This window comes from Balaenoptera musculus, chromosome 9, assembly GCF_009873245.2.
Source record: "Balaenoptera musculus isolate JJ_BM4_2016_0621 chromosome 9, mBalMus1.pri.v3, whole genome shotgun sequence".
NCBI classification, from domain to species: domain Eukaryota; kingdom Metazoa; phylum Chordata; class Mammalia; order Artiodactyla; family Balaenopteridae; genus Balaenoptera; species Balaenoptera musculus.
In genome coordinates, this window is record NC_045793.1 from 20,552,511 (window position 1) to 20,579,530 (window position 27,020).

General features: G+C 40.0%; 1 protein-coding gene across 1 annotated transcript in view; it reads left to right on the forward strand.

Annotated features, from left to right (window-relative positions):
* The first annotated feature begins 419 nt into the window (after window positions 1-419).
* CHCHD3 (coiled-coil-helix-coiled-coil-helix domain containing 3) overlaps window positions 420-27,020 on the forward strand; it is a 281,556-nt gene continuing 254,955 nt past the window's right edge. Inside the window, exons 1-2 of the mRNA XM_036862858.1 lie at window positions 420-676; window positions 11,761-11,848. Coding sequence (XP_036718753.1) covers window positions 596-676; window positions 11,761-11,848 — 169 coding nt within the window. The 5' untranslated portion in view covers window positions 420-595. The remainder of the gene's footprint in view (window positions 677-11,760; window positions 11,849-27,020) is intronic.

Genomic DNA, 27,020 nt, shown 5'->3' on the forward strand with positions numbered 1-27,020 from the left:
ATGGCTCTATTAGGAGAGTGCATCTCCCTCATTAAACGGTGAGTTCCTTTAGGAAAGAGATTACATCTTTTAACTCGCTGGCCTAAACTTCTAGAATACTATCCTCAAAGCGTACTTTGTCAGATGAATGAACTTCCGTGAAAGTTGCCCAGTTAGATGCCGTTTCTGCAGTCAAGATCACAACTCCCAGAAGGCGATGCTCCTCCGGCACTCACGGTGTAAGGACGAAAAAGTCCCTGCACCCATCGTACCAGATCAAGACTACAATTCCCAATATACCCAGTGGGCTCCGGGAACCTTGTCAGGAACCACCTATTGCCATAGCATCCGGGTCCGCGCCAACCAATCCGAGCGCCCCTCCCGATGGGAGGCGGGCCGTTCGTATCGTCGACCAATCGGAGGCATTTTTGTTGTGGCGCGTGACCGGAGGAGGCGGGAGCTCGCGACCGGCGGCTTCTCCTTGCTTCGAGGGGTCGTGGCCTTGCTCCCGCTGTGCAGGGCTAGAGTCCGGGCGTGTCCACGCGCTTGTGTGCGCGTGGGGCCTGTGGTGCTTGTGGGTCCGCGCTAGGTGTCTGCGGGGGCAGAAGCAGAAGCCATGGGCGGGACGGCCAGCACCCGCCGGGTCACTTTCGAGGCGGACGAGAATGAGAACATCACCGTGGTGAAGGGCATCCGGGTGAGTGACAGTGGGCGGGCGGAGGGCCAGCACTCGGACTCGGACCCTAAACCTCTGGCCTTTCCGGGTTCCGCTCAGCCTGGTTTCCTCCGTCCGGCACCCCAGTGTTGTCCGGCCCGAAGCTGAGTTTTTTGCAAAGAAGTTTGAAGTTTTTCAAGACGTGGGACATCCATTCAGAGATATTTGCTGGTTGTGGGCCAAGTGCTGAGCACCGTGCTGGGGCGGCTGGCGGATGCCAGGTTGCTTTAGACCTTCCAAGGGCTCACAGTCCAGTCTAGACTGTATTGCTCAGTAGTTGTGGGACTTTATTTGAAACCCCTTCCTCACTGTACCCATCTGTGAAATGGGGCTTGTCTGCCTTCTCCTGGGTTCAGGATCCAAAGTCTGCTTTTGCACTGCCCACAAGGCCTCTCTCAGGATGAACTGGCCTTTTAAGGAACCCTTTATCTACTCTGTTGTTTAGTACTCTCCCACTTACAGCACCCATTCCCCCGACACACACACACACACACACAGACACACACACACACACACACACACTTTTCGGCCCTGCCTCGGGTGACTTCTCGTTCTCCCTCCTTCACTTTTCTTTCACTTGACGTCTTGTCTTTTCCAGGCCCCTCCTCTGTGGCCTGCTTTGCCTAAGTTTTGGACTAGGCCCAGTGACTTCAAGACTAGTGTCTGCCAGCCTGATAGGACTTGAGATAAGATTGCAAGTTTTCGTACCACTAGGAGTAGTACACTTTGTTCTGTCCAAGACATTGGAGAGAATTTTTAAATGCCCCCTGAATATGCTTGATACATTAACTGAAAACTTGATTTTTCTCTAGGGTGTCAGCATACCAGCACTAATTTCATTAACACACTCTCCGCTGCACCTGAATTTGGAGCCTCACATTTTTGGAAGTATGATGCCTGATCCTAGTAAATAAAGCAATTTGACCTCAGAAAGTTTTATACTATTTTCCTTCCTCTGTTATTACACAACCAGCATAAGTAAGCTAAATGTGTAAATTATCTTTAGCACTGGTTACTAGGAATTAAAACTTCTTAAATTTTTAAAGTGTTTAAAAACTTTTACTTTGCAACTGTTACCTTGAGAAAAATTTATTAAAAGTTTTCTTTATAGAAAATCAGACTGTTGAACTCAGTTTTGGGTCTGTGACCTGTGACCAGCATTTCCTTATATCATATTAAGTAATGGTAGTATCACATTTTGTAATGAAATGTCTGAGGCTGCATTCTTTGCATTTTTGAGGTTTAGTTGGTACTCTTTAAAGTAAAATAAAAATTTTTGTAAACTCTGAGTTTTATGCAGAGATTTGTTTAATCTTGCCTTTAGGGGCTTTGAGTGTTCCACACCAGAGGGTGAAAAAGAAATAAAAGTAAGAAGAAGCAAAATAAGTTTTGGGTGAGAAGACATTGTCTAGAAAAATGTATAAATCCATGTTCTCATGCTCTAGTACAGGCACAGTGATGACAGCAAACAAAATTAAAAGGGAATTGGGCCACAGCAGAGATTCATATCAAGTATTAGATAAGGTTAAATAGAGTAAGTATGAAGAGGGCTTGATATTAGATTAAATGGAGAGATTGTCTGAAAAACCCTTTTAAAAAAACTTTATAAGAAAAGAAGCTATGTCCTTTGGCCACTCAATTTGGTGGAATTCTTTTATTTTTTTCTTTCTCATAGAGTACATTTTATATTGGTATAATTCAAGCACACACCATGCTCATTTTGACCTCTGTGCTTTGCTTTTTTTCAGTTCATGCCCTTCACCTGGAATGCCCTTGCAATGTTCTCCCTGTTGCTTCAAATCCTTTTTCAAGGATGATTTTCTCTCTCTGAGCTTCAGTTTTCTCACCTGCAAAATGATGGGGCTTGAGTACACCTCTGAGATTCTGAAATTCTGTTGAGTCTAGTGGCACTGTTTCTTGTAGCCATGCTCAGCCTGTTGCACTTTCCCCTAAAAATAGCACGCTGTTGAATTGTTGAGTACTCGGGTCATTCTGATTTCTTTGAGGTCATGGTCAAAAGAACATCAATTTGGAGTTAAACTGACCTCAAATCTCAGATTAGGCATTTCCTAGTCTGCATCCTTGGACAGGTCACTTCTCTGATTATATTTCCTTATCCCTAAAGGGGAATATCATCTCTTGATTGTGGTAAGAAGATGAGGTAAGGTATTTAAAGCACGTGGCACACTGTAGATTTTTAATAAAATGCAGCTGCTGTTGAAATGATAGGGTTCCTTCCACATCTAATGTTCTAAGATTCTTTGAAGTGCTGGGGACTATAGTGGAAAGAGCATATGCTTTGGAACTAGGCAGACCTTAGTTTGGTCCTATCTCTGCCTCTCATTAGCTGTGTGGCCCTGGACAAGTCACTTTGATTGTGTTTCCCTGTTCAGTATATCTGGATAATGCAACATACTTGTAATACTTCTGTATCAAGCACTGCTTTTGAGAATTTGATGTGATGTAAGCGTGCAGCACAGTGCCTGGTACTTTGATGGTGTTTACTACTCATATGAGTAGTAGCAGTTCTTGGAGCTGATCACGGGGATGAATACTTAACCTTACATGAACTGAAAATAATGGGTAAAAATAAGAGGTACACATATTGTGTACCTAAAGGGATGTAGACTGGGGAATGGGACTCCTGGGTTCTGCAACTGATTGCTTGTGTGATTTTTTGTCTACGTGTTTTCTAGATGTTTTTAAGCTGATCTTTATATTTTTCTTAGCTTGAAACAGTCCTCTTGTTTCTCCTGAGGGGAAGTCTCAGTGTCATGAGTTGAGCCAGTGTTTTTAGCTCAGTTGATTGAAACATGGTGCTGATGAAGCCCGCACTTCAGTGTTGAATTGCAGATAGGTTAGTTCAGCTTGGCTGAGGAAGACAGTCCAGATATGCCCAGTTGTCTAACATTTATGCCATCACTTGTAAGAATAAGAGTGTGCCACATATACACACTACTATATATAAAATAGATAACAAGAACCTGCTTATAGCACAGGGAACTCTACTCATACTCTGTAATGGCCTATATGGGAAAAGAATCTAAAAAAAAAAAGAGTGGATATATGTTTATGTATAACTGATTCACTTTGCTGTACAGCAGAAATTAACACAACATGGTAAATCAACTACAATAAAAATTAAAAGAAAATGTGTTCACCTTAACAGTAACACCTAAACACACTACATGTGTTTCTCTCTGCTGGTTTTTGGCTTTACCAAATTTGCCCTCTTTGGACCCCTTTTGTTAGTTTCTCATTAAGAGAATAACTCCTATTTCTTTTATACTTTTCCCTTACTTCTGTGTACACCACTTTTCCAGGCCTCCTGCTTCTTTGTGTAGAGCATTTCCTTTTGGACCACTGCGACCATATCACCTGTGGTTACCTTTTTTCATAACAATAAAGCTTTAATTAAAAAAAAAAAAAGTGTGCCAACAATGCAGCAGACTCATTCGCTGCTGGAAAACCAAGTTTGTGTTCCACTGATAAGGGTAGTAATTTCATCTTCATTTATCTTAATATACAAGGGGTAATACTGAGTAAACAACATAAGGTTTTCAGTAACTAGGCCGCATTTATTAATCACATTTTTCCAGATTTTTCTTGCTGAGATCCTCAGCAGTTAGCAATTAAAGGACTTACAATGTTTAGTTTAAAGCTTCTTCTCACTTACCAGGTGTTATTTTCATGGTATTTATTGGGTCCTGGTTCTCTCTTTTCCCTTATCTTCAGCAGTCAACAGCTCCCCCTCCCCCCTTCCATAAAATAACCTGTATTCTTACACCTGATTCCAACTTTGAACTCATGGGTTGGATGAAAGGCCACCCTCTTGCCTTGCCCTCCTCTCCCAAGTCTAAAATAAATTTCTTGTGATGGAAAGACCAAGCATTTTGGTTACTCATATTACATGTGCTTAATAGGATTTTTCTGAGCACCTGCTGTGCCTGCTTGGGAAGTGTGCCTTCCACTCAGTCTTTCACAAGTTTATCTGAAACATCAAAGCTGTGAGTGAACTCTTCCAGAGCAAATGTCAACTTCGATAAGTATCATTTTCAAAGTAATATTTATCATGCTTTCCAGGCATAAACTAATCTCTGCAACTGGCCTTGAAGTTGCAAGCTGAAGTTCACAGGAGCCAGTTATGGTAGCAAGGATACTTATGTGGAACACAACCTGTGCTTTGGGAAGTATTAGCAATTGAGAGCCCCTAAATGAAGAGGTTATTTCATGTGGGATTTGGCTGAGGATCCTGGAGAGGGTCCATTAACAGAGGCTACAAATCCTCAGTCGTTGGGAGTCCTGAGGAACAGTGTTGGAGTAGTTGACTGGTCCCTTTCCACTTTAGGTTCCATGAATCTCTTGCGTATATATTTACCATGATAAGCTTTCTAGGATTTTCATACAGGTGGTAGAAGTTCATGTTTTCCACTAATAACAAATGCAAAGAACACAAGTGGTAAACTACAGACATAAGCTAAAAATTATACATGTGTATATGATAGTATAGAATAGTCCCCCTTAAAAGTAAGTATTTGGGAGTAATGTCTTCCAAATAATAGTGGCAGTTTTTGAAGCCCTTGTGTTGAAATGGTAGATGAAAAGAAAATGACCTATGTTACATGGAAAGAGGACCAAGTGAGAAAAGTGGGTCTGAGTCCTTTAATCATTTTGATAAGAAACACCTGGAAGAAGTTGAAGAAAACCTATTATGGAGGTGAGGGTCTGATTTGTTTCCGTCTCATGTGGTTCCTATCTCGACCTCTTGGAGAGGGGCAACTTAAAAAGGAATTCTCTTCCTCCTTTTACTCTGTTCCTTGGCAGTAGGAATACTTAATCATTGTCCATCTCACGCAGTCTCTCGTTTCTGAGAAAATACTAGATTCTGGGTTGTTGAGTGGTGTACTTGTGCTGATTTTAGATAAGACCAACCAAGGTGGTTGGGAAGACTATAGAAGATTACACAACCTTTTCCTCTTCTCTGGGGCATGTGTTGGTGTGGGGTGTAGTACAGACTGAAAATTGGCAAGTCCCATTTACTTAAATTTGTCTTCAGGAGCAGTAGAGAATAGGGTGGATAATCAAAGTCTGAACTGAATTCAGCTCTGCTGGCAGGCCCTCTTCTTTTGGTTCTCCCTTATATTAGAACAGTGGTTCTTAACTTTTAGTTCACAGACTATTGTAAATCTGTAGGCTACGGACTCTACCCAAAATAATGCAATAAGCAGAAAATTTTGCATACAGTTGAGGAATTAATCCATAGACTCCTGAATCCATGGACCCCAGGGCATAATTCTAGCATTAATGTGTGTGTTTCTTTGCTACAAATAATTTCTGTAAATTGCACTTGGTATTTGCCTTGGTGGAGATTCCAGAGATGTCTGGAAACCAGGTATAGTAGGTATAGATCTTTAAATAGGAAAAAAGATTTTCTGAAAGAGGTACCCTGTTTAAGGAAAGATGTTTCCTAAAGAAGTTGCTGCTTATACAGAGGCTGCTTGTCCGGCTCTTGCAGAAGCTTATGTTTTACCTTTGACCCTTTTCGGGGTCAGGTTGCATCACAAAGAAGAGTTGTTCTCCAGCTACATATTGTGCGTATAACGCAGGCCAGCATCTCTAAATCTTGTCAGCTGCTTCACAAGCGAGTCCCCCATTTCACAGAGGAGATCAGGTGAGAGTGCAGGCCTGAACTTATTACTGCAGCTGGGAGGTCAGCTCAGTGAGTATCAGCTTGAGATACAAAGTATAGCCCAGCTATTGCCTCTTGTCAGCATAGTTGTGACTGGACTGGGGAGAGGGTAGATCATGCTTGAGTAAGCAGAGATGCAACTGCAGGCTTCCATGGGTGCTCCTTTGGAAGGGCCTGAGAATACACGTGTGAACGATTCTAAGGACAAAAAAGAGAGGTTGACTCTCAAGGCAACTCTGCAACGTGTTTATCAACTTAATGAGTTGTGTTCCCTTGGATGACATGCTTATCAATTTACTGAGGTATAACCAAAGACCTTATTGGGAAATGTTTTGAATTGATTGAATTTGACATTAAGTAGCAAGTTTTGAAGCATCAGGTAAGCCAGACAAATAAAAAGTTAACAATGAAATAAGAAATAATTAATGTTTATATTGAAAGAGACTTGTACTTTTACTATGCAAAGAGCATAGAGAGGGATAAACGGGCACCGTATATACTCCGACCAGGACTTAATGCAGCTGCTTCTGGCAATAGCTGTAGGCCTTGTCTTCATACACCATATAGAGAAGGAGCTCATTACAAACTTGGGCGGAGCTGATGAACGTGAACCGAGATGAATGACCTGTTGAAGACCCTAATGGCTGGAGTTGTATTAGTAATAACTTTACTAGGTATTTGTGTAGCATGTTATAGTCTGCAGTGCATCTTGGAATCCTTCTGCTGTAACTCCAGTGGTAGGTGTTATTTTCACTGTTTTCAGATGAGGAAAGTGAGGCCCACTGATGGTTATATAGCTAGTAGGTGACCAGGGCTGCTTGCTCTATTCTGGGCCAGCTTCTTGTAACATATGAAATTATATATGTCAAATTAGCTTTATATATATTAGCTTTAAACACGTAAATTATATTACATATGTAACATATGTATTATATGATATAATACATAGTATATATCATATGTAATATAAAATATATATATTTACATTACAGCATACTATGTTAATATGGTACATTAAATATATATTATGCAGTATATTACCTTATATATTGAGTAAACTTTATATAAATTATATATCAGTTAAAATAGTTTTAAGATTCTAAAACTTAATAAGTCTCATTTTATTTCCTTAAGAGGAAGTGATACATTTTTACTTTATTGTGTGTGATTAAGGAGTGTATTATTTAATAGTGGAGAAGGCACTGGACTAGAGAATGGGGGTTACTGGTTGCTGTCTGATGCTACCAGCAGCTGGATGTTACTCAGGACCTCTTTTTTCTCACTTGTGAATCGAGAGTATTGCAGTCAGTCTTAGGGGTTTTTCCTAAGATGTAGCTCAGCTTTGTAGATGAGTTGCAGCAACAGTCTCAGTGGCTGTCAGTTGTTAGAAAAGCAAAGTCCCTTGGCACTCTCCTTCCTAATTTCCACTTCTCTTCCAAGAAAGGAGTCATGGTTTTTTCCTTCAAAGGTCACAACTTTTGAGCTGTGGACTTTCCCTTTACTGTCTCACCTCCATTCTGGTTTGGGTCCTGAGATGTAAGTAACAGTTCAGGTACAAACTTTGTTGTTCACTGATGTCTCGCAAGGGCCTCAGTTAGTGCTTGGCCTAGTAAACCTTGTTGAATGACTCACTAACATACAGGAGCTCACAGTTTTGCAGAAAGGCAGATGCTGGTTCTGTCACTGGAGCACTGCACTGGAAATTTGCGCAAGGTACCCGTGGGGCACAAGAAGGGTCGCATTGGGTAAGCAGAATTGGAATGAAATGGCTTTAGGATGTTTGAACTGAATTTTGAAAGGCAGTTCTCTCCCAAGGGGCCCAGGGAGAAGGCAGTGTAGCCATGTATAAAGGCAAAGAGATGGCAACAAGTAGCCAGTGTGGGTGGAGAACAGGGTATGAAGTCTTGGGGGAAAAGCTATGGAAGCTGAGGTTGGAGAGTTAGGCCATAACCAAATGAAGAGGAAGTCTTGAACGCCACACAAAAGAATCTGGACTTTCTTGTCAACAGTGGTAGCTATTGAAGGATTTGAAATGGGAATTACCATAATCAGACTTGCATTTTAGGAGGAATATTGATGGTGCCATGAATTAGGGCAGGGGAAATGGGATGCGAGAAGAGATGATGAATTTGTTAAATGTTTAGGAGTTGAGGAAGTCATGGCTAAGAGAATAAGAGAGAGAGAAGAGTCAAGAAGTCCTATGTTTTGATTTAGAAGCTGGATGGAGGTGGTGTCATTAATGAGATAAGGAAAGCAAGAGGAAGAAGGGATTTTTGGCAAACGTGAATCCAGCTTGTTACGTGTTGGGTTTGAGGCGCTTGTGGTCTGTTCCAGGGGAGGTGTCCATTAGGCAATTAAGTGTTTAGGTCTGGCTTTCAGGATACAGCTCTTGGGTTGGAGATAATGGTTTAGAATTCATTCATTAATCAACAGCAGTTAAAAAATCAAGGGAGTGAATGAGAGTACCAACAAGAGCATGTAGAGTGAGAAGAAAATCAAGGCAAGGAACAGAATGTTGGGACCTCTAGCATTTAAGGGGAGGGGAAGCCTGCAGAAGAGATAAGACTCACCCAGATCCCTAGGACAAGCAGGAAGGGATGTTGGAAAAGCAGGGGAGGGGCTTTCGGAAGAGGGGAGTGACCAAAGGGAAGTCATATAAATTAGGTGCTTTATAAGTATAAATATAAAAGATATTTATTTATATAAACATAAATATAGAAGGTTATTTATTTGATCAGTGGTGACTTTAATGGAACACTTTATCTGCTGTATTGGGTTACAAGCCAGATAGTGGTGTGTTAAGGAAGTGGAAACTGGAAGAAGGTTCTTGAGGATGTGGGAGGCGGATCACCCCATTACTTGACCTGGAAACCTTCTTGATGATTTTTGCTTCGCCCTCATCTAGTCAGACAATGAATCTGGCAGTGAAGGGGACAGCTGACTATGACCTTGACACTCAGGCTTCCTGGGTTTGAATCCTGGCTGCATTGCTGACAACTTGTAAGATCCAGTGCAAATTATTTAATCTGGCTTTGCTTCAGTTTCCTCACCTATACAATGGAGGTAATAAAAGTATGTCAGGATTGTGAAGGATTAAATGGGTCAAGTGCTTAGTTTAGTGTAAGTGCCTGGCACATAATAAGCACTCAGTGAAGGTTAGCCATTTTGAATCCTAAATATCTTTTGAATGTGTTCTCCCTGGAACATGTTTTTTTTTTTTTTTTAATTTATTTATTTTTGGCTGTGTTGGGTCTTCGTTTCTGTGCGAGGGCTTTCTGTAGTTGCGGCAAGCGGGGGCCACTCTTCATCGCGATGCGCGGGCCTCTCACTATTGTGGCCTCTATTGTTGCGGAGCACAGGCTCCAGATGCGCAGGCTCAGCAGTTGTGGCTCACGGGCCTAGTCTCTCCGCGGCATGTGGGATCTTCCCAGACCAGGGCTCGAACCCGTGTCCCCTGCATTGGCAGGCAGATTCTCAATCACTGCGCCACCAGGGAAGCCCAGGAACATATTTTTTATTTTTTATTTTTTAAAAAGAACTTTATTGTGTTGTAATTTACATATAAAATTCACCTGCTTTCTGTGTACAGCGCTTTCTAATAAATTTGCAGAATTGTGCAACCATCACCACAGTCCAGTTCTAGAACATTTTCATCATCCCAATAAAATGTTCATGTCCATTTCTAGTTAATCTCCATTCTTATCCTAGCCTTAGGCAACCACTTAATCTATTTTCTGTCTGTATAGAGTTACCTTTTCTGGGCATTTCATGTAAATAGAATTATACAATATTTGGCCTTCTGTGTCTGGCTTCCTTTACTTAGTTGTTTTTTGGGTCTATCCATATAGAAGCATCTATCAGAACTTAAGTTCTTTTTATTGATGAATTGTAGTCCATTGTATGGATATATGTTTTGTTTATCCATTCACTGGAAGATGGGTATTTGTTTGCTATTTTGAGTAATGCTGCTGTGCACATTCCCAGGCAAGTCTTTGTGTGGACATATGCTTAATAGCTTCTTAATTGGTCCTTTAGCGTCCTTCAGGGGTCCTCTTGCTTCTTTTCTTGTCCCCCTCCAGTCTGTTCTCCACACTGTAGCTAGAGTGATCTTTCTAAAATGCAAGTCTGATTGTGTCATTACCCTGCTTAAAATCCTTCAGTAGTGCCCAGCTGTCCTCAGGATCTAGTTCAACTCCCTAACTTGAAGGATTTACTAAGAGTCTTCAAAATCTAGAATCTTATTTCCCTCTCCACCTTCCCTTTCACTGAGCCCCCTCCTCAGCTTCCTGCTTCAGCCATTCTTTTATTCATTCATATAGTTTCATTTATTTAACCATTCACTCATTTAACCAGGCTTATTGAGGCTCTGGGGATATAATACTAGACAGGACAGCCAAATCCATGCTTTCCTGGAGCTTTCTTTCTAGTGAGAAAGGCAGGCAATAAACAAGAAAGAATCAGATAGTGGTGAGTGCTGTAAAGAAAATAAAAAAGGATGATATGATAAGTTGAGGGGGGGGTTGTGGGACGATGACTCTCAAGTCTTCTAGCCTGAGTGTTCCTCGGAGCCTCTGCCCTGTTGCCAGCTGCCTGCTTGATATTTCCCCTTGCTGTGCCGATAAGCCCTGCTGCTTAACTGTAGCTTCATGCAGTACTGTCTTCTTAGAGTACTCTTACCCTACTCCTTCTCTTTCTAAGTACTCTTCATCCTTCTCAGCCCCCTGCTCAAGCCCACTCCCACAGCCTGTCTAGATGCCCTGCCCATCTGCCCATTGTGCTGTCTGTCCTTCCATTACAGGCCAACTGACTTAAGTAACATCCTTCACATTATATTTAAATGCATGATGATTGTCCGTCTCTTCTTGACTTTAAACACCTTGATGACTTCAGCCACCCATAGTTGGCTGGCACAAAGTTGGTACATAATGAAATCTGTTGAAAGAGGGATTGTTTGTGGTTAACCTTGAACGGGAGGGAGGGAGGGACACCATTTCATTTGGGGCTGGAGAGAAAGAAGGAGTTAAGGCCTGCTGCAAGCTTAATTTGTAGGAGGGGGGAGGAAAGTTGAAGGAGTTCTGATGGCTTACATTTTCTCAGAGATTACAATTTAGTGCACAGTATAAAATGAGGAAAAGAGTTATTTATAATGAGCAATTAGCAGTGCATTAGAAGAAATGAAGTAGTGCTGTGGGGTGCATCTTGAAATCTTAAAACCGTTCTTATTTGCTTTTAGTGTTATAGCTATTAGATTTAGTCTAATTTCTTCAGGGCATTTGTTATACATATTGATATGGATGGCTGAATTACTTGGATGCTATTGTACTGTTTTCTTTCTTGTTCTTTTATAATTGATTTTATTTTGACGTTGCTTTTTCAGCTTTCGGAAAATGTGATTGATCGTATGAAGGAAACCTCTCCATCTGGTCCAAAGTCTCAGCGGTATTCCGGTGCTTATGGTGCCTCAGGTATTTCAGAATTTTAATTTCTGAGTTCTTAGCAGAAAAATTATAAGTGGTAAAGTTCACTCAGTAGTCAAGTTCTTCTGCACTTCTGTCTTTTGTTTTTTGGATGTTCGACTTTTTATGGGGGAATAGTCTTCCTTTGGTATCCATGGGTATTGGTTCCAGGACCCCCTTGGATACCCAAATCCATGGATGTGCAAGTCCTTTATATAAAATGGGTAGTACTTACTTATAACCTATGCACATCCTCCCATATACTTTAAATCATCTCTAGATTATTTATGATACCTAATACACTGTAAATGCCAAGTAAATAATTGCCTGCATGGCAAATTCAAGTTTTGCTTTCTGGGATTTTCTGGAATTTTTTTTATTTTCCTGAATATTTTCAACCTGTGGTTGGTGGAATCTGTGGATGTGGAACCTGCAGGTACGGAAGGGTGACTGTATTGGTTAGTACCAGGGTTTCTTTTAAAATTCTTTGAACTAAAAGTAGAATGAATCTACTTTCCAACAGTCTTTGGGAATGTTTTTTCTCTTCCAGCTCCTGAATCCTCTGTTAGGCTTTGGAAGGTTATTTCATATCTTTTTGTGTAAAATGAATTAATTATAGGGATATGAGAGGTTTGGGAGTAAATATTTATTAAAAAAAAATTGAACTTAGAAAATATTGATTTATTGTTTCCAGATGAAAATCTCTAATGATTTTACTATTTAATAGATTTCTTTAAGTTTATTAAGTTTATTCCTTCATAGTCTTAATTATTGAGGAAAATATGATGTTAAATGAAATCCATAGAGAATTATTGTCTCATTTTATCTCTCTTATCCTGTAGGATAAGAGACTGTTTCTCTTTCCTTTTCTCTCTTACCCTGTCCATTTATTCATCCAGCTCATATTTATTGAGCACCTGCTATGTGTCTAGCACTGTTCTTATTGCTGCTAAATTTGATAGATGGACATGCTGTTTTTTTTTTTTTTTTTTTTTTTTAAAAATTATTTATTTATTTATTTTATTTTTGGCTGTGTTGGGTCTTCGTTTCTGTGCGAGGGCTTTGTCCAGTTGTGGCAAGCGGGGGCCACTCTTCATCGCGGTGCGCGGGCCTCTCACTGTCGTGGTCTCTCTTGTTGCGGAGCACAGGCTCCAGATGCGCAGGCTCAGTAATTGTGGCTCACGGGCCTAGTTGCTCCGCGGCATGTGGGATCTTCCCAGACCAGGGCTCGAACCCGTGTCCCCTGCATTGGCAGGCGGACTCTCAACCACTGCGCCACCAGGGAAGCCCGGACATGCTGTTTTTTGGTGAAATGGCAATGAGAAAATAGTTGAGGTGATTAATCTTGGAGAATTAACTAAACAAGAATTTTCATTATTTATTAGAAAGGGGTATTGTGTGGTAAATCTGGCTACAGACTGAAATACCTTGAGGAAGATGAGATGCTGCCCAAATGCCATTCACTTGGGGGCATTTGTGACCCTCCTACTAATCATTAAGTCAATAACTGTGAGTTGAACTTCTGATGTGTTTAGAGCAGAAGGTGCCAAGATGAATAAGAAATAGTTCTTGTCCTTTGCAAACTTTTTGTTTAGCATTAAGAAGTGTTCATCGTTCATTAAGGTTAGATAGAAAGTGACCACCCCGTCTGCTGGAAACCCTTTTTTTGGCTTCTGGGCCACACTCTTGGTTTTCCTTCTACCTTACTTGCATCCTCAGTCTAGTCTTCTTTGCTGATTTCCACTAATGTCATCAAATTGTATGCCTTTTGAATCATTGTGTAGATGCCCATGACTCCCAAAATTGTATCTCTAGCCCTGACCTCTCCTTGAAACTTGACTCCAACAATTGTTTACTTCACATCTCCACTTAAAATTCTTCAACTTAGCAGATCCAAAACAAACCTTTTTATTCTTCTTCAGAGTTGCTTCTCCTCTTTATCTTTCCCAGTAAATGGCACTGGGATTCATCCTTGTTTCCTCTTTTTTTCTTAAATCTTTTTTAAAAATTATTTTAATTTATTTTATTTTTTTATAATCGGGATTACAAATCTTTTTAAAATTTTATTTATTTTTTATTTTTGGCTGCGTTGGGTCTTCGTTGCTGCATGTGGGCTTTCTCTAGTTGCGGTGAGCGGGGGCTACTCTTCATTGTGGTGCATGGGCTTCTCATTGTGGTGGCTTCTCTTGTCATGGAGCAGGGGCTCTAGGCGTGCGCTTCAGTAGTTGTGGCATGTCGGCTCAGTAGTTGTGGCTCACGGGCTCTAGAGCACAGGCTCAGTAGTTGTGGCACGTGGGCTTAGTTGCTTGTGGCACGTGGGATCTTCCGGGACCAGGGCTCAAACCCGTGTCCCCTGCATTGGCAGGTGGATTCTTAACCACTGCACCACCAGGGAAGTCCCTTTCTTAATTCTTACATTAGACCATTAGCTTAGTCTTGTCAGCTCCATCTCCAAAATATGTTTGGATATGTTCTTTGCTTGTCCATCTTTACTGCTGCAGCTCCAATCGAGGTAACCACCATCTCTTACCTTGTCTTTTGCTGAAGCCTCTTAACTGGCTCCTTACTTCCACTCTTGTCCTCCCTCTATGCTCTGCCAAGCACACAGAGGCCTCAGCAATCTTTAAAAAAATACATCAGCTCATATCATATCCTAGTGGTAGATCTCAGTGGTACTTAGAATATAATTTGAATTGCTTTTCTTGGCTTCTGAGGTACACCATGACTTGTCCCTTTCTGCTTTTCCAACATCATCTTTTGACATATGGATATTTTAAAAATTGGAATTTGATCTAAAATATGCATTGTTCTAGGTAGATTTCTTTTTTTCCTTTTTTAAAAAAAATTATTTATTTTATTCTTGCTGCGTCGGGTCTTAGTTGCAGCATGCAGGCTCTTCATTGAGGCATGCGGGATCTTTCGTTGTGGTGCGCGGGCTTCTCTCTAGTTGTGGCACGCTGGCTCCAGAGTGCGTGGGCTCTGTAGTTTATGGCATGCAGGCTCTCTAGTTGAGGCGTGCAGGCTCAGTAGTTGTGGCATGTGGACTTACTTCCCCCGCGACATGTGGGATCTTAATGGGTTCGACCAGGGATTGAACCCGTGTCCCCTGCATTGGAAGGCGGCTTCCTTACCACTGGACCACCAGGGAAGTCCCTAGGTAGATTTCTTTTCTACCTACTTTGTTAAGGAGATAGGATGGTGATGGTGAACTAATGATGGAATAGTAATAAATAACATTTAAGTAATGTTTATTATGTGCCAGCTACTCTGTTAAATCCTTTATGTCTAGTTTGTGTAATCTGTATAATCCTGTGAAGAAGGTACTGTATTAAGCCGTTTTACATGGAAGGAAATTGAGACTTGAAGTGATTAATTATCTTGCCCAAAGTCACACAGCTGGTGAGCAGTGGAGGTGATACTTGAATTCAAGTCTGTTTGACTCCAGAGCAAATGCAGTAAACCACTCTGTTTTATTATCATTTGAATGACATCTTGCTTCATTTGTAGAAAGGATGTGACAGAAACTAGTTGGAGGGAAAGAGCTGCTTTTTAGTGATGTTCTGCTTGAGTTTAGGAAAGCACCTTTCTGTAAGTGATTGTTGGTTCTTCTAGCTTTCTCCCATATTTGCTCTTATACAACAGTGAGTTGAAGGAGAGGAAGTGTTTTCCTTCTTGGGTTGGTTTCTTAAAAGGATACTTTGAAAGAGTGGGTGTGGGTGGGGAGGCTTTCTGTAAATGCTCATGGTGTGGCCTGCAGAGTGTGACACTGACGTTGAGATAAGTTCTGCCTATGCTGAGAGATCCATCCCTTCCCGTTTCTCGGTTTGACATGACTGATGAACTCCTTGGTCCATGACCAGCCTGGGCACTGAAAACTCTTTGAATGCCACCTTGTGTTTTGTTGGTCAGGCTAGAACTACACTCTCTAAATGGTAGCCATTAATCACATGTGGCTATTAATATTTAAATTAAAATTAATTAAAATGAAATAAAATAAAAATTTCGTCTCTTGTGTCACACTAGTCACCCTTCAGTGCTCAGTGACCACCTGCAGCTAGTGGCCGCCATATTGGACAGGGCAGTATAGGACATTTTCATCATTGCAGAAAGTTCTCTTGCACAGCTTTAGTCTAGATTTTATCAATGCATGCCCTTGTGAGCTTCATCAGGTGATTTTAATGATGTGGTGACTGAGGTTGTGGAGCTAGACAGCTCTGTGTGTTTGTGAATCTAGTTTCCTGCCTTTTCCACATCCCAGCTCCCCCAGGATTATGGGTAAATGGATGCCAGGAAATATTTCCCTGAGGTCTACTGTCTTCACCTCAGTCTTTAGCACAGCTTCCTAACCTGTGTGTTATGAGTGTATTGGAGGAATTGATTTGTTAGATTCAGGGTAGCTGGTGAGCACCTCTGTACCCTCATATGCCATACAAATAGTTGCTTTTTCTGTCTGCACTTTGATGTGAAAAAAGCTCAACAAGGCTAATAGCTCAGGCTCTTTGAGAATATTTCCGTTACCCATTCCAGTCCAACCTAAGAAAATAACTAATATTTGACATACTAATTTGAAGTGATCTTGCCTTTAGGTTCAGAATGCAGTTAGACAATGATTGTGCAAATTAACAAAGATTTATTCTTCTTAAAATTTAAAGAATATGTTTATAAAAGTACACAACCTCAAGGTTAATGTTCTCTTCTGCGTTTGGGGTTTTAGTTAGTACCCAATAACAGATTTCTTAAGATTTATAATTTAGATGTGTTATGAAATAATTTTTCAAGTCTACAAAAATAATATTGATAAAAATGTCACCAGCCTTTTCTACATTTTTCAATGTCAGGTAAATTATATATTAAATGTGAGTTGAATTTTTAATATTTGTTAAAATGCTTTCTTCCTTGCAGAACTCTAATTCATACCAGCCCCCTAGGCTATCCATATGTGTGACTGAGAGCGCAAGGATTTCTGTGTATAAGAACTAAGTTTTGTCATACATACAGTTTTGAGAACATAATTTATGCTGTAAGAAAGTGATTTCCTTTAAAGACTTTACTGAAACTATTTTTTGCCCAACCTTGAACCAGATCAGTGACTCATTGCAGTAAGTATTTGCATGTAAAGCTGTTTAGGCAAAATAATATACTGTGTGACACACAGCATATTGTAATGCCACTTTAATAAATGAACGTGCTCTAAAGAACTTAACTGTGTCCTTGCTGCCTCAGATTCTTTGCTGTGTTATGTGCTATCTCAACTACGTTGGTTTGCTTTTGTTTTTTCTAATTTTTAAATTTTATTTTATATTTTTTTATACAGCAGGTTCTTATTAGTCATCAGTTTCATACACATCAGTGTATACATGTCAATCCCAATCGCCCAATTCATCACACCACCACCCCCATCCCCCCATGGCTTTCCCCCCTTGGTGTCCATACATTTATTCTCTACATCTGTGTTTCAATTTCTGCCCTGCAAACTGGTTCATCTATACCATTTTTCTAGGTTCCACATACATACGTTAATATACGATATTTGTTATTCTCTTTCTGACTGACTTCACTCTGTATGACACTCTCTAGATCCATCCACGTCTCAACAAATGACCAAGTTTCGTTCCTTTTTATGGCTGAGTTATATTCCACTGTATATATGTACCACATCTTCTTTATCCATTTGTCTGTCGATGGGCATTTAGGTTGCTTCCATGACCTAGCTATTGTAAATAGTGCTGCAATGAACATTGGGGTGCATGTGTCTTTTTGAACTATGGTTTTCTGTGGGTATATGCCCAGTACTGGGATTGCTGGATCATGTGGTAATTCTATTTATAGTTTTTTAAGGAACCTCCATCCTGTTCTCCATAGTGGCTGTAACAATTTACATTCCCACCAACAGTGCAAGAGGGTTCCCTTTTCTCCACACCCTCTCCAGCATTTGTTGTTTGTAGATCTTCTGATGATGCCCATTCTGACTGGTGTGAGGTGATACCTCATTGTAGTTTTGATTTGCATTTCTCTAATAATTAGTGATGCTGAGCAGCTTTTCATGTGCTTCTCGGCCATCTATGTGTCTTCTTTGGAGAAATGTCTATTTAGGTCTTCTGCCCATTTTTGGATTGGATTGTTTGTTTTTTTAATATTGAGCTGCATGAGCTGTTTATATATTTTGGAGATTAATCCTTTGTTGATTCGTTGACAAATATTTTCTCCCATTCTGAGGGTTGTCTTTTCCTCTTGTTTATGGTTTCCTTTGCTGTGCAAAAGCTTTGAAGTTTCATTAGGTCCCATTTGTTTATTTTTGTTTTTATTTCCATTACTCTAGGAGGTGGATCAAAAAAGATCTTGCTGTGATTTATGTCAAAGAGTGTTCTTCCTATGTTTTCCTCTAAGAGTTTTATAGTGTCCGGTCTTACATTTAGGTCTCTAATCCATTTTGAGTTTATTTTTGTGTATGGTGTTAGGGAGTGTTTTAATTTAATTCTTTTACATGTAGCTGTCCAGTTTTCCCAGCACCACTTATTGAAGAGACTGTCTTTTCTCCATTGTATATCCTTACCTCCTTTGTTATAGATTAGTTGACCATAGGTGCGTGGGTTTATCTCTGGGCTTTCTATCTTGTTCCATTGATCTATATTTCTGTTTTTGTGCCAGTACCATATTGTCTTGATTACTGTAACTTTGTAGTATAGTCTGAAGTCAGGGAGTCTGATTCCTCCATCTCCGTCTTTTCCCCTCAAGATTGCTTTGGCTCTTCGGGGTCTTTTGTGTCTCCATACAAATTAAGATTTTTTGTTCTAGTTCTGTAAAAAATGCCATTGGTAATTTGATAGGGATTGCACTGAATCTGTAGATTGCTTTGGGTAATATAGTCATTTTCACAATATTGATTCTTCCAATCCAAGAACATGGTATACCTCTCCATCTGTTGGTATCATCTTTAATTTCTTTCATCAGTGTCTTATAGTTTTCTTCATACAGGTCTTTTTTCTCCCTAGGTAGGTTTATTCCTAGGTATTTTATTCTTTTTGTTGCAGTGGTAAATGGGAGTGTTTCCTTAATTTCTCTTTCAGATTTTTCATCATTAGTGTACAGGAATGCAAGAGATTTCTGTGCATTAATTTTGTATCCTGCAACTTTACCAAATTCATTGATTAGCTCTAGTAGTTTTCTGGTGGCATCTTTAGGATTCTCTATGTATAGTATCATGTCATCTGCAAACAGTGACAGTTTTACCTCTTCTTTTCCAATTTGTATTCCTTTTATTTCTTTTTCTTCTCTGATTGCCATGGCTAGGACTTCCAAAGCTATGTTGAATAATAGTGGTGAGAGTGGACATCCTTGTCTTGTTCCTGATCTTAGAGTAGATGCTTTCTGGTTTTCACCATTGAGAATGATGTTTGCTGTGGGTTTGTCGTATATGGCCTTTATTATGTTGAGGTAGGTTCCCTCTCTGCCCACTTTCTGGAGAGTTTTTATCATAAATGGGTGTTGAATTTTGTCAAAAGCTTTTTCTGCATCTATTGAGATGATCATATGGTTTTTATTCTTCAGTTTATTAATATGGTGTATCATATTGATGGATTTGTATATTTTGAAGAATGCTTGCATCCCTGGGATAAATCCCACTTGATCATGGTGTATGATCCTTCTAATGTGTTGTTGGACTCTGTTTGCTAGTATTTTGTTGAGGATTTTTGCATCTATATTCATCAGTGATATTGGTCTGTAATTTTCTTTATTTGTAGTATTTTTGTCTGGTTTTGGTATCAGGGTGATGATGGCCTCATAGAATGAGTTTGAGAGTGTTCCTTCCTCTTCAATTGTTTTGGAAGAGTTTGAGAAGGATGGGTGTTAGCTCTTCTCTAAATGTTTGATAGAATTCACCTGTGAAGCCATCTGGTCCTGGACTTTTGTTTGTTGGAAGATTTTTAATCACAGTTTCAATTTCATTACTTGTGATTGGTCTGTTCATATTTTCTATTTCTTCCTGGTTCAGTCTTGGAAGGTTCTGCCTTTGTAAGAATTTGTCCATTTCTTCCAGGTTGTCCATTTTATTGGCATAGAGTTGCTTGTAGTAGTCTCTTAAGATGCTTTGTATTTCTGTGGTGTCTGTTGTAACTTCTCCTTTTTCATTTCTAATTTTATTGATTTGAGTCCTCTCCCTCTTTTTCTTGATGAGTCTGGCTAATGGTTTATCAATTTTGTTTATCTTCTCAAAGAACCAGCTTTTAGTTTTATTGATCTTTGCTGTTGTTTTCTTTGTTTGTATTTCATTTATTTCTGCTCTGGTCTTTATGATTTTTTTCCTTCTGCTAACTTTGGGTTTTGTTTGTTCTTCTTTCTCTAGTTCCTTTAGGTGTAAGGTTAGATCGTTTATTTGAGATTTTTCTTGTTTCTTGAGGTAGGCTTGTATAGCTGTAAACTTCCCTCTTAGAACTGCTTTTGCTGCATCCCATAGGTTTTGGATTGTCGTGTTTTCATTGTCATTTGTCCCTCGGTATTTTTTTATTTCCTCTTTGATGTCTTCAGTGATCTCTTGGGTATTTAGTAACGTATTGTCTAGCCTCCATGTGTTTGTGTTTTTTACGTTTTTTCCCCTGTACTTCATTTCTAATCTCATAGCGTTGTGGTCAGAAAAGATGCTTGATATGATTTCAATTTTCTTAACTTTACTGAGGCTTGATTTGTGACCCAAGATGTGATCTGTCCTGGAGAATGTTCCATGCGCACTTGAGAAGAAAGTGTAATCTGCTGTTTTTGGATGGAATGTCCTATAAATATCCGTTAAATCTATCTGGTCTATTGTGTCACTTAAAGCTTCTGTTTCCTTATTTATTTTCATTTTGGATGATCTGTCCATTGGTGGAAGTGAGGTGTTAAAGTCCCCCACTATTATTGTGTTACTGTTGATTTCCTCTTTTATAGCTGTTAGCAGTTGCCTTATGTATTGAGGTGCTCCTATGTTGGGTGCATATATATTTATAATTGTTACATCTTTTTCTTGGATTCATCCCTTGATCATTCTGTAGTGTCCTTCCTTGTCTCTTGTAACATTCTATATTTTACTGTATTTTATCTGATATGAGTATTGCTACTCCAGCTTTCTTTTGATTTCCTTTTTGCATGGAATATCTTTTTCCATCCCCTCACTTTCAGTCTGTATGTGTCCCTAGGTCTGAAGTGGGTCTCTTGTAGACAGCATATATATAGGTCTTGTTTTTGTATCCATTCAGCAAGCCTGTGTCTTTTGTTTGGAGCATTTAATCTATTCACGTTTAAGGTAATCATTGATATGTATGTTCCTATTACCGTTTTCTTAATTGTTTTGGGTTTGTTTTTGTAGGTCCTTTTCTTCTCTTGTGTTTCCCACTTAGAGAAGTTCCTTTAGCATTTGTTGTAGAGCTGGTTTGGTGGTGCTGAATTCTCGTAGCTTTTGCTTGTCTATAAAGCTTTTGATTTCTGCATCGAATCTGAATGAGATCCTTGCCGGGTAGAGTAATCTTAGTTGTAGGTTCTTCCCTTTCATCACTTTAAGTATATCATGCCACTCCCTTCTGGCTTGTAGAGTTTCTGCTGAGAAATCAGCTGTTAACCTTATGGAAGTTCCCTTGTATGTTAATTGTCGTTTTTCCCATGCTGCTTTCAATAATTTTTCTTTGTCTTTAATTTTTGCCACTTTGATTACTATGTGTCTCGGCGTGTTTCTCCTTGGGTTTATCCTGTATGGGACTCGCTGTGCTTCCTGGACTTGGGTGGCTATTTCCTTTCCCATGTTAGGGAAGTTTTCTACTATAATCTGTTCAGATATTTTCTCTGGTCCTTTCTCTCTTCTCCTTCTGGGACCCCTATAATGCGAATGTTGTTGCCTTTAATGTTGTCCCAGAGGTCTCTTAGGCTGTCTTCATTTCTTTTCATTCTTTTTTCTTTATTCTGTTCCACGGCAGTGAATTCCACCATTCTGTTTTCCAGGTCACTTATCCTTTCTTCTGCCTCAGTTATTCTGCTATTGATTCCTTCTAGTGTAGTTTTCATTTCAGTTATTGTATTGTTCATCTCTGTTTGTTTGTTCTTTAATTCTTCTAGGTCTTTGTTAAACATTTCTTGCATCTTCTTGATCTTTGCCTCCATTCTTTTTCCGAGGTCCTGGATCATCTTCACTGTCATTATTCTGAGTTCTTTTTCTGGAAGGTTGCCTATCTCCACTTCATTTAGTTGTTTTTCTGGGGTTTTATCTTGTTCCTTCATCTGGTACATAGCCCTCTGCCTTTTCATCTTGTCTGTCTTTCTGTGAATGTGGTTTTTGTTCTACAGTCTGCAGGATTGTAGTTCTTGCTTCTACTGTCTTCCCTCTGGTGGATGAGGCTATCTAAGAGGCTTTTGCAAGTTTCCTGATGGGAGGGACTGGTGGTGGGTAGCCCTGACTGTTGCTGTCTATATTATTTCTTAATATAAGCATTTACTGTGTGCTCAACCCTCTACTACTGCTGAGGATATACAGTGATGAACAAGACAGGCACAATTTCTCCTGGAGCTTATGATTGAGCTGGGCAGAAAAACACCAAAGAAATGATAATTAATGTTTTAAATGGTTGCTACTGTCTTCATTAAGGTCTGTTAGCTCATCTTCATGGGGTATGTTGGGTCTGCTGGTCTTGGAGGGTGTCCTGGAGAGGTGGGGGCGGGGGGTGACTGGGGCTCACGCTGGGGACACAGGCACTGGTGGCAGCAATTCTTGGGAGCTCCTACTGCGTGGACGCTAATGTAGCTGCTTTGCTTTTATATCAGGGAATTTTTTTTTTTTTTTTAGGCTGACATAAAGGGATACCTTGCACAGTTATAAACTTATGTTTTCATTAACATCTTGCCTTTTTTGATTTTAAAAATCAGTGTTGAATATTGATTTTTTTTCCTTTCCACCTTGATCCTTTAGTTTTTCTGGCTTATAGTGAGGTCAGACTTCTCATGTTTGATCCTGCTTATTGCTGAAGAAAGTCTGTCCCCAAGTCGATATGAAAAATCAGGCAGGAATGTTATTAGGAGGCTATTTGTTGGTTACCTAAACCGCTAGCAACCAGATGAAAATGATGAATCTGGGTAAAAAGACAAATGAACTCACTTTTATTGTTATCCTCACTGTGCAAGTTTCTCTGTACATTTCTTGTCATTGGGAAAAATAAGAAAGATTTGCTGATTTGCTTTAAGTATATCACTGAGATCACTAAGTATTTGGCAGCCTTAACAAATTGCAGGAAACCAATTTAAGCAGGAAATAGCATAGCCCAAACTAAACAGCCAGTTTAGGGAAGCAGATTTGTCTATATGTTCTATGTATTCTTCTCCCAGAATCTGGCCCTCCTAGTTATTTTTAAATAGCTCTTTAAGGCTCATTTAGACCTAACATTGTAGGGAGAGTTCACAGTAACAAGCTGTGCTTGTTCCTCTGACTTGAGTTACAAGAACTGAAGGGAGTTGCAGTATCTCGGTTTCCAACTTTTAATATGTGACAGTTTGTTGATGCCATTGTCTCGACACTGCCCTTTTTTTTGCATGTGCACTAACACTGTCTGAAGGGAAGAAATGTATACACTATTGATTTAAAGGTATGATTTAGATCACATTCTCTTGTCACTATATTCTGTTCTTAAAAAGAAATCCATAAACAATCTACATTTAATGGATGGTTGAACTTTTAGCAGTCAACAAATATTAGCAATGGAAGTGACCTTTGACTTCAAGGAACTATTAGTTTGGTCAAATCATGTTTGACATTATAGTGTAGTGAATAAGTACTGACGTAGTACTCTTCACCTGCTCAGGTAGGATTTTGGAGTAGGTGAATGAATATGTAAGTGAGATAGAATATATAAGAGGTCTAGGAAGTGCTTTAGGACTTCAGAGAAAGAAGGTCAAGAACTTGGGCAGGCAGGCCATCAGGGGAAGTGGACTTGAGCCCGACCTTGAGGATGAGAGGGGTGGGGGCGTTGGTGTTGAAGGTTTTCCTGGCAGAGTCACTGCACAGACCAGATAAAGGGTTCTAGTGGGGGTCTCATGGGTGGGAAGGTTGGGGAAGTTAAGGAGTTTAATCTTATCCTTTGGGCCTAGTGGCTACTGAGCAGTTTTCATTTAAATTTAGGGTGCAGGTTTAGAAAGTTGCATTAGTTGATACTTTTCAGATATACTCAGTTATTAATAACATTTTTATGGCTAAAAATGCAGTGTTGATTTTCTCATTGATATTTTTATATTTAACAAACAAATATAAATGGTAAGAATATGTGTTTTCCACCATAGCACTAAATGAAGCCATTTTCATTTTCTTGAAAAAATAAGCAGGCTCATAAGCATTTTTATTTGTCCTTAACTGGCCCTATAGCCAAAAAAAAATTAGTTATCTTTAGCTACTTGAGGCTGTGGAGGGTAAAACAGAAGCTTTGTGAGCAGGAGAGGTGAAATGGTACAAGTGGATAATGTACAGCATTAGTTGGAAGTCCGAGACAGGGAAGACAGCTGAGACACAGTCGAGGTAGAAGTGGCAAAGGCAGAGGAGGATTTGAGTAGAGTTGGTGACTGAGGCCACATGGCTGATTAGTGGCAGACTCACACTTCTGTCCTTTTTCCCCTAGTCTAGGGCGCTTTCCCCTGTGCCACTTGATTCATCACTCTTTGTGTCGTATTTAAGAAACCAGCACAAATTTAAACTATTTTGAAATTGAGAAGAGAGCATAGAAAACTTAAAAAAAAATGGAACAGATCATTGACCGTATAGTGTATATTCTATGGTATTTTGGGATGGTTGAAAGGGGAGTCACACAGAAGAGCAAAAGCTGCAGCAGAAGAGGAAAGGAATTACAGGGAGAGAAGCTGAGTAGGACCTGAAATAGCAGTGAGTCACATCTTCCAGAATTTTCTGTGACTTGGAACTTCTGCCCTTTGATTTCTTAGTTAACTGATTGACCACTGGTGCCTCAGCTGCCTTTTATTAAATCTTCAGAGGCCCCTACCCTGCAACTACTGTAGCATAATTTACTTTTCATTAGTGCTTCCAAGTGGTATGAAATCAAGTGAGCCAGAAATTCCCTACCTGTGCCCAAGTGACTAGAAATAAGCAGCTCTTTTTTTATGTGCGTTGCATACTGTAGATTAGAAATGTAGTTATGCCATGGAGTCACAGTACTCAGGAGCTGGAAGGAAGTAACTTCAGTGACCAGGGGAAAAAGAGAGAAGCTGTTTTAAAGAACCTCCCCCTTTTTTTGCTGCAGTGGGTTTTGGACACTAAAGGGATAGTGGATTGTATTTTCTGAAAGAACAAGTGTTGTTATCGGGTGTAACAATCAAGTGAATCATGGGTCTCACTCATAATATGTCATAAACCACAAAGAGAAAACGACTATAAAGTATGTTTTATAATCATGCTTCAAGGTTTATAAAACAAAATATCAGACATTGGTTATATAAGCAGCTCTAGTGGATTATAAAGTATAGGGCATACAATATGTAAAAACACTATTGTTGATTTAAATTTAATATGCCAGTTGTAAAATAAACACTCGATTGACCATATTTTTGCCTTTCTTGGAATTTGATAGACTTTGAGGGTATGATCTGGATGGCCCAGATCTCTTCAAATAAATTGCCCAAGAGAATTTGAAATATTTTCATACTGCAAGCAGAGGTATTCAAAATTAGTCTACTGACCCTTCCACCTGTCAACCAAATAGTAGATTATCGTTGTTGATGATGTTTTTCCTTGTAAAAAACATTTAAAAAAGTAACGTCTGACCCAGCATTTCATTTCTTCCGTTTAACCTTTCCTGTCTCCCTGGTTTATTAAGAATTACCTGTCCAGTGCTCTGTATTAGGCCAAGTCAGTGCTACCAGGTAACAATAAGTGCTTTTAAGTCCTCTTTTTAAACCTGTTCTGCCCCCAGGGCTACTTGACACTTTGTTGACAGCTGTCACTGTACTTGAGTGTTTCTTGAAAAGTGTTGGGAACCCACGTGAATCATTATGGTAAGGTTCTTCAAAATTTTTCCTGGAATTGCTATGGCATGCTTAAGACAGTATTCTGGTTGTGCATGCCCTGGTTCCACTGACTGAGTGGTTAATTGAAATATGGGTTTTAATTAGCCAGCATCAAATGATTGGAGTTTGAAATTACAGGGTAGTAACGATAGCTGTTTCTTTACTTAAAGGCCTGATGGGGTTAGAACATCTCGCAGGTTGTATGGTGGGGAGCTAGATGGCTGCTGAAAGCCCCTGTGTATTGACATTGTTGGCGGGACTTACTTTTATTTTTTTTGCTGGTTCACCCTGTTGTTGCTGTTATCCTTCAGGGAACATCCACAGGCCTTGCTCTGCATTTGATGAGTAGCAGTAGAACCTTCCTCTGCATTTTCCTTTTCCTGGTTTCAGGTATTACAGTTTCTCCCATCCCTGGTGTCATTGCCCTAGTCTGGCCACTGTCCTCTCTCTCCTGCCTTGTCCTAACCATCTCTTGCTTGGGGTCCCCGCCTTCAGTCTCACATTCCCCAGTCTGTTCCCACTGCAGCCCTAGTAGTCTTTCCAAAGTGTAAAACCAATCATGTCATTCCTCTTGAGAGGCTCCCCCTTACTCTTAGGTGAGGTCTAAGTTTCTTTTACGTTGCCAGCAAGGTCCTGCAGAATCCATCTCTGTTGTAGTGTCCTGCATCATCTCCCAGACCCCCCTGTGTCATGTTGAACTTTCTGTCTAGCAGTTCTTGAGTCCTTGAGCTTATCTTTTGGTCTTTTTCTGTGTTGTCTCTTCTGTCTCACCACTGTTCCTCCAACTGTCTACCCCACCCCAGCCCACCTCACCTCCTCCCTGTCTTTTATCTGGCTAACTCTTCCTCATTGTTCACACCCCTGCCTAGAAATCACTTACTTAGGAAGTTTCTTCTGACTCCAGGTCTGGGTTAGATGCACCTCCTGAGGGGTTGCACAGCACCCTGTATGTACCTTTCCTATCATAGCACTTATCACATGGTGCTGTGATTGTGATTTACTGACCACTCTCCCTTAGATCCCACAGCTTTCATTTACTCATTTGTCCTCTCAGGACCTCCTTTTATGATACTTTTTTCCTCATTTCGCCTTGCCTTGGTGTTGACCTCTCCTTGCTAAGGTGAAAAGCAGTTATATGCCAGTCTTTGCTATAGGTAAACAT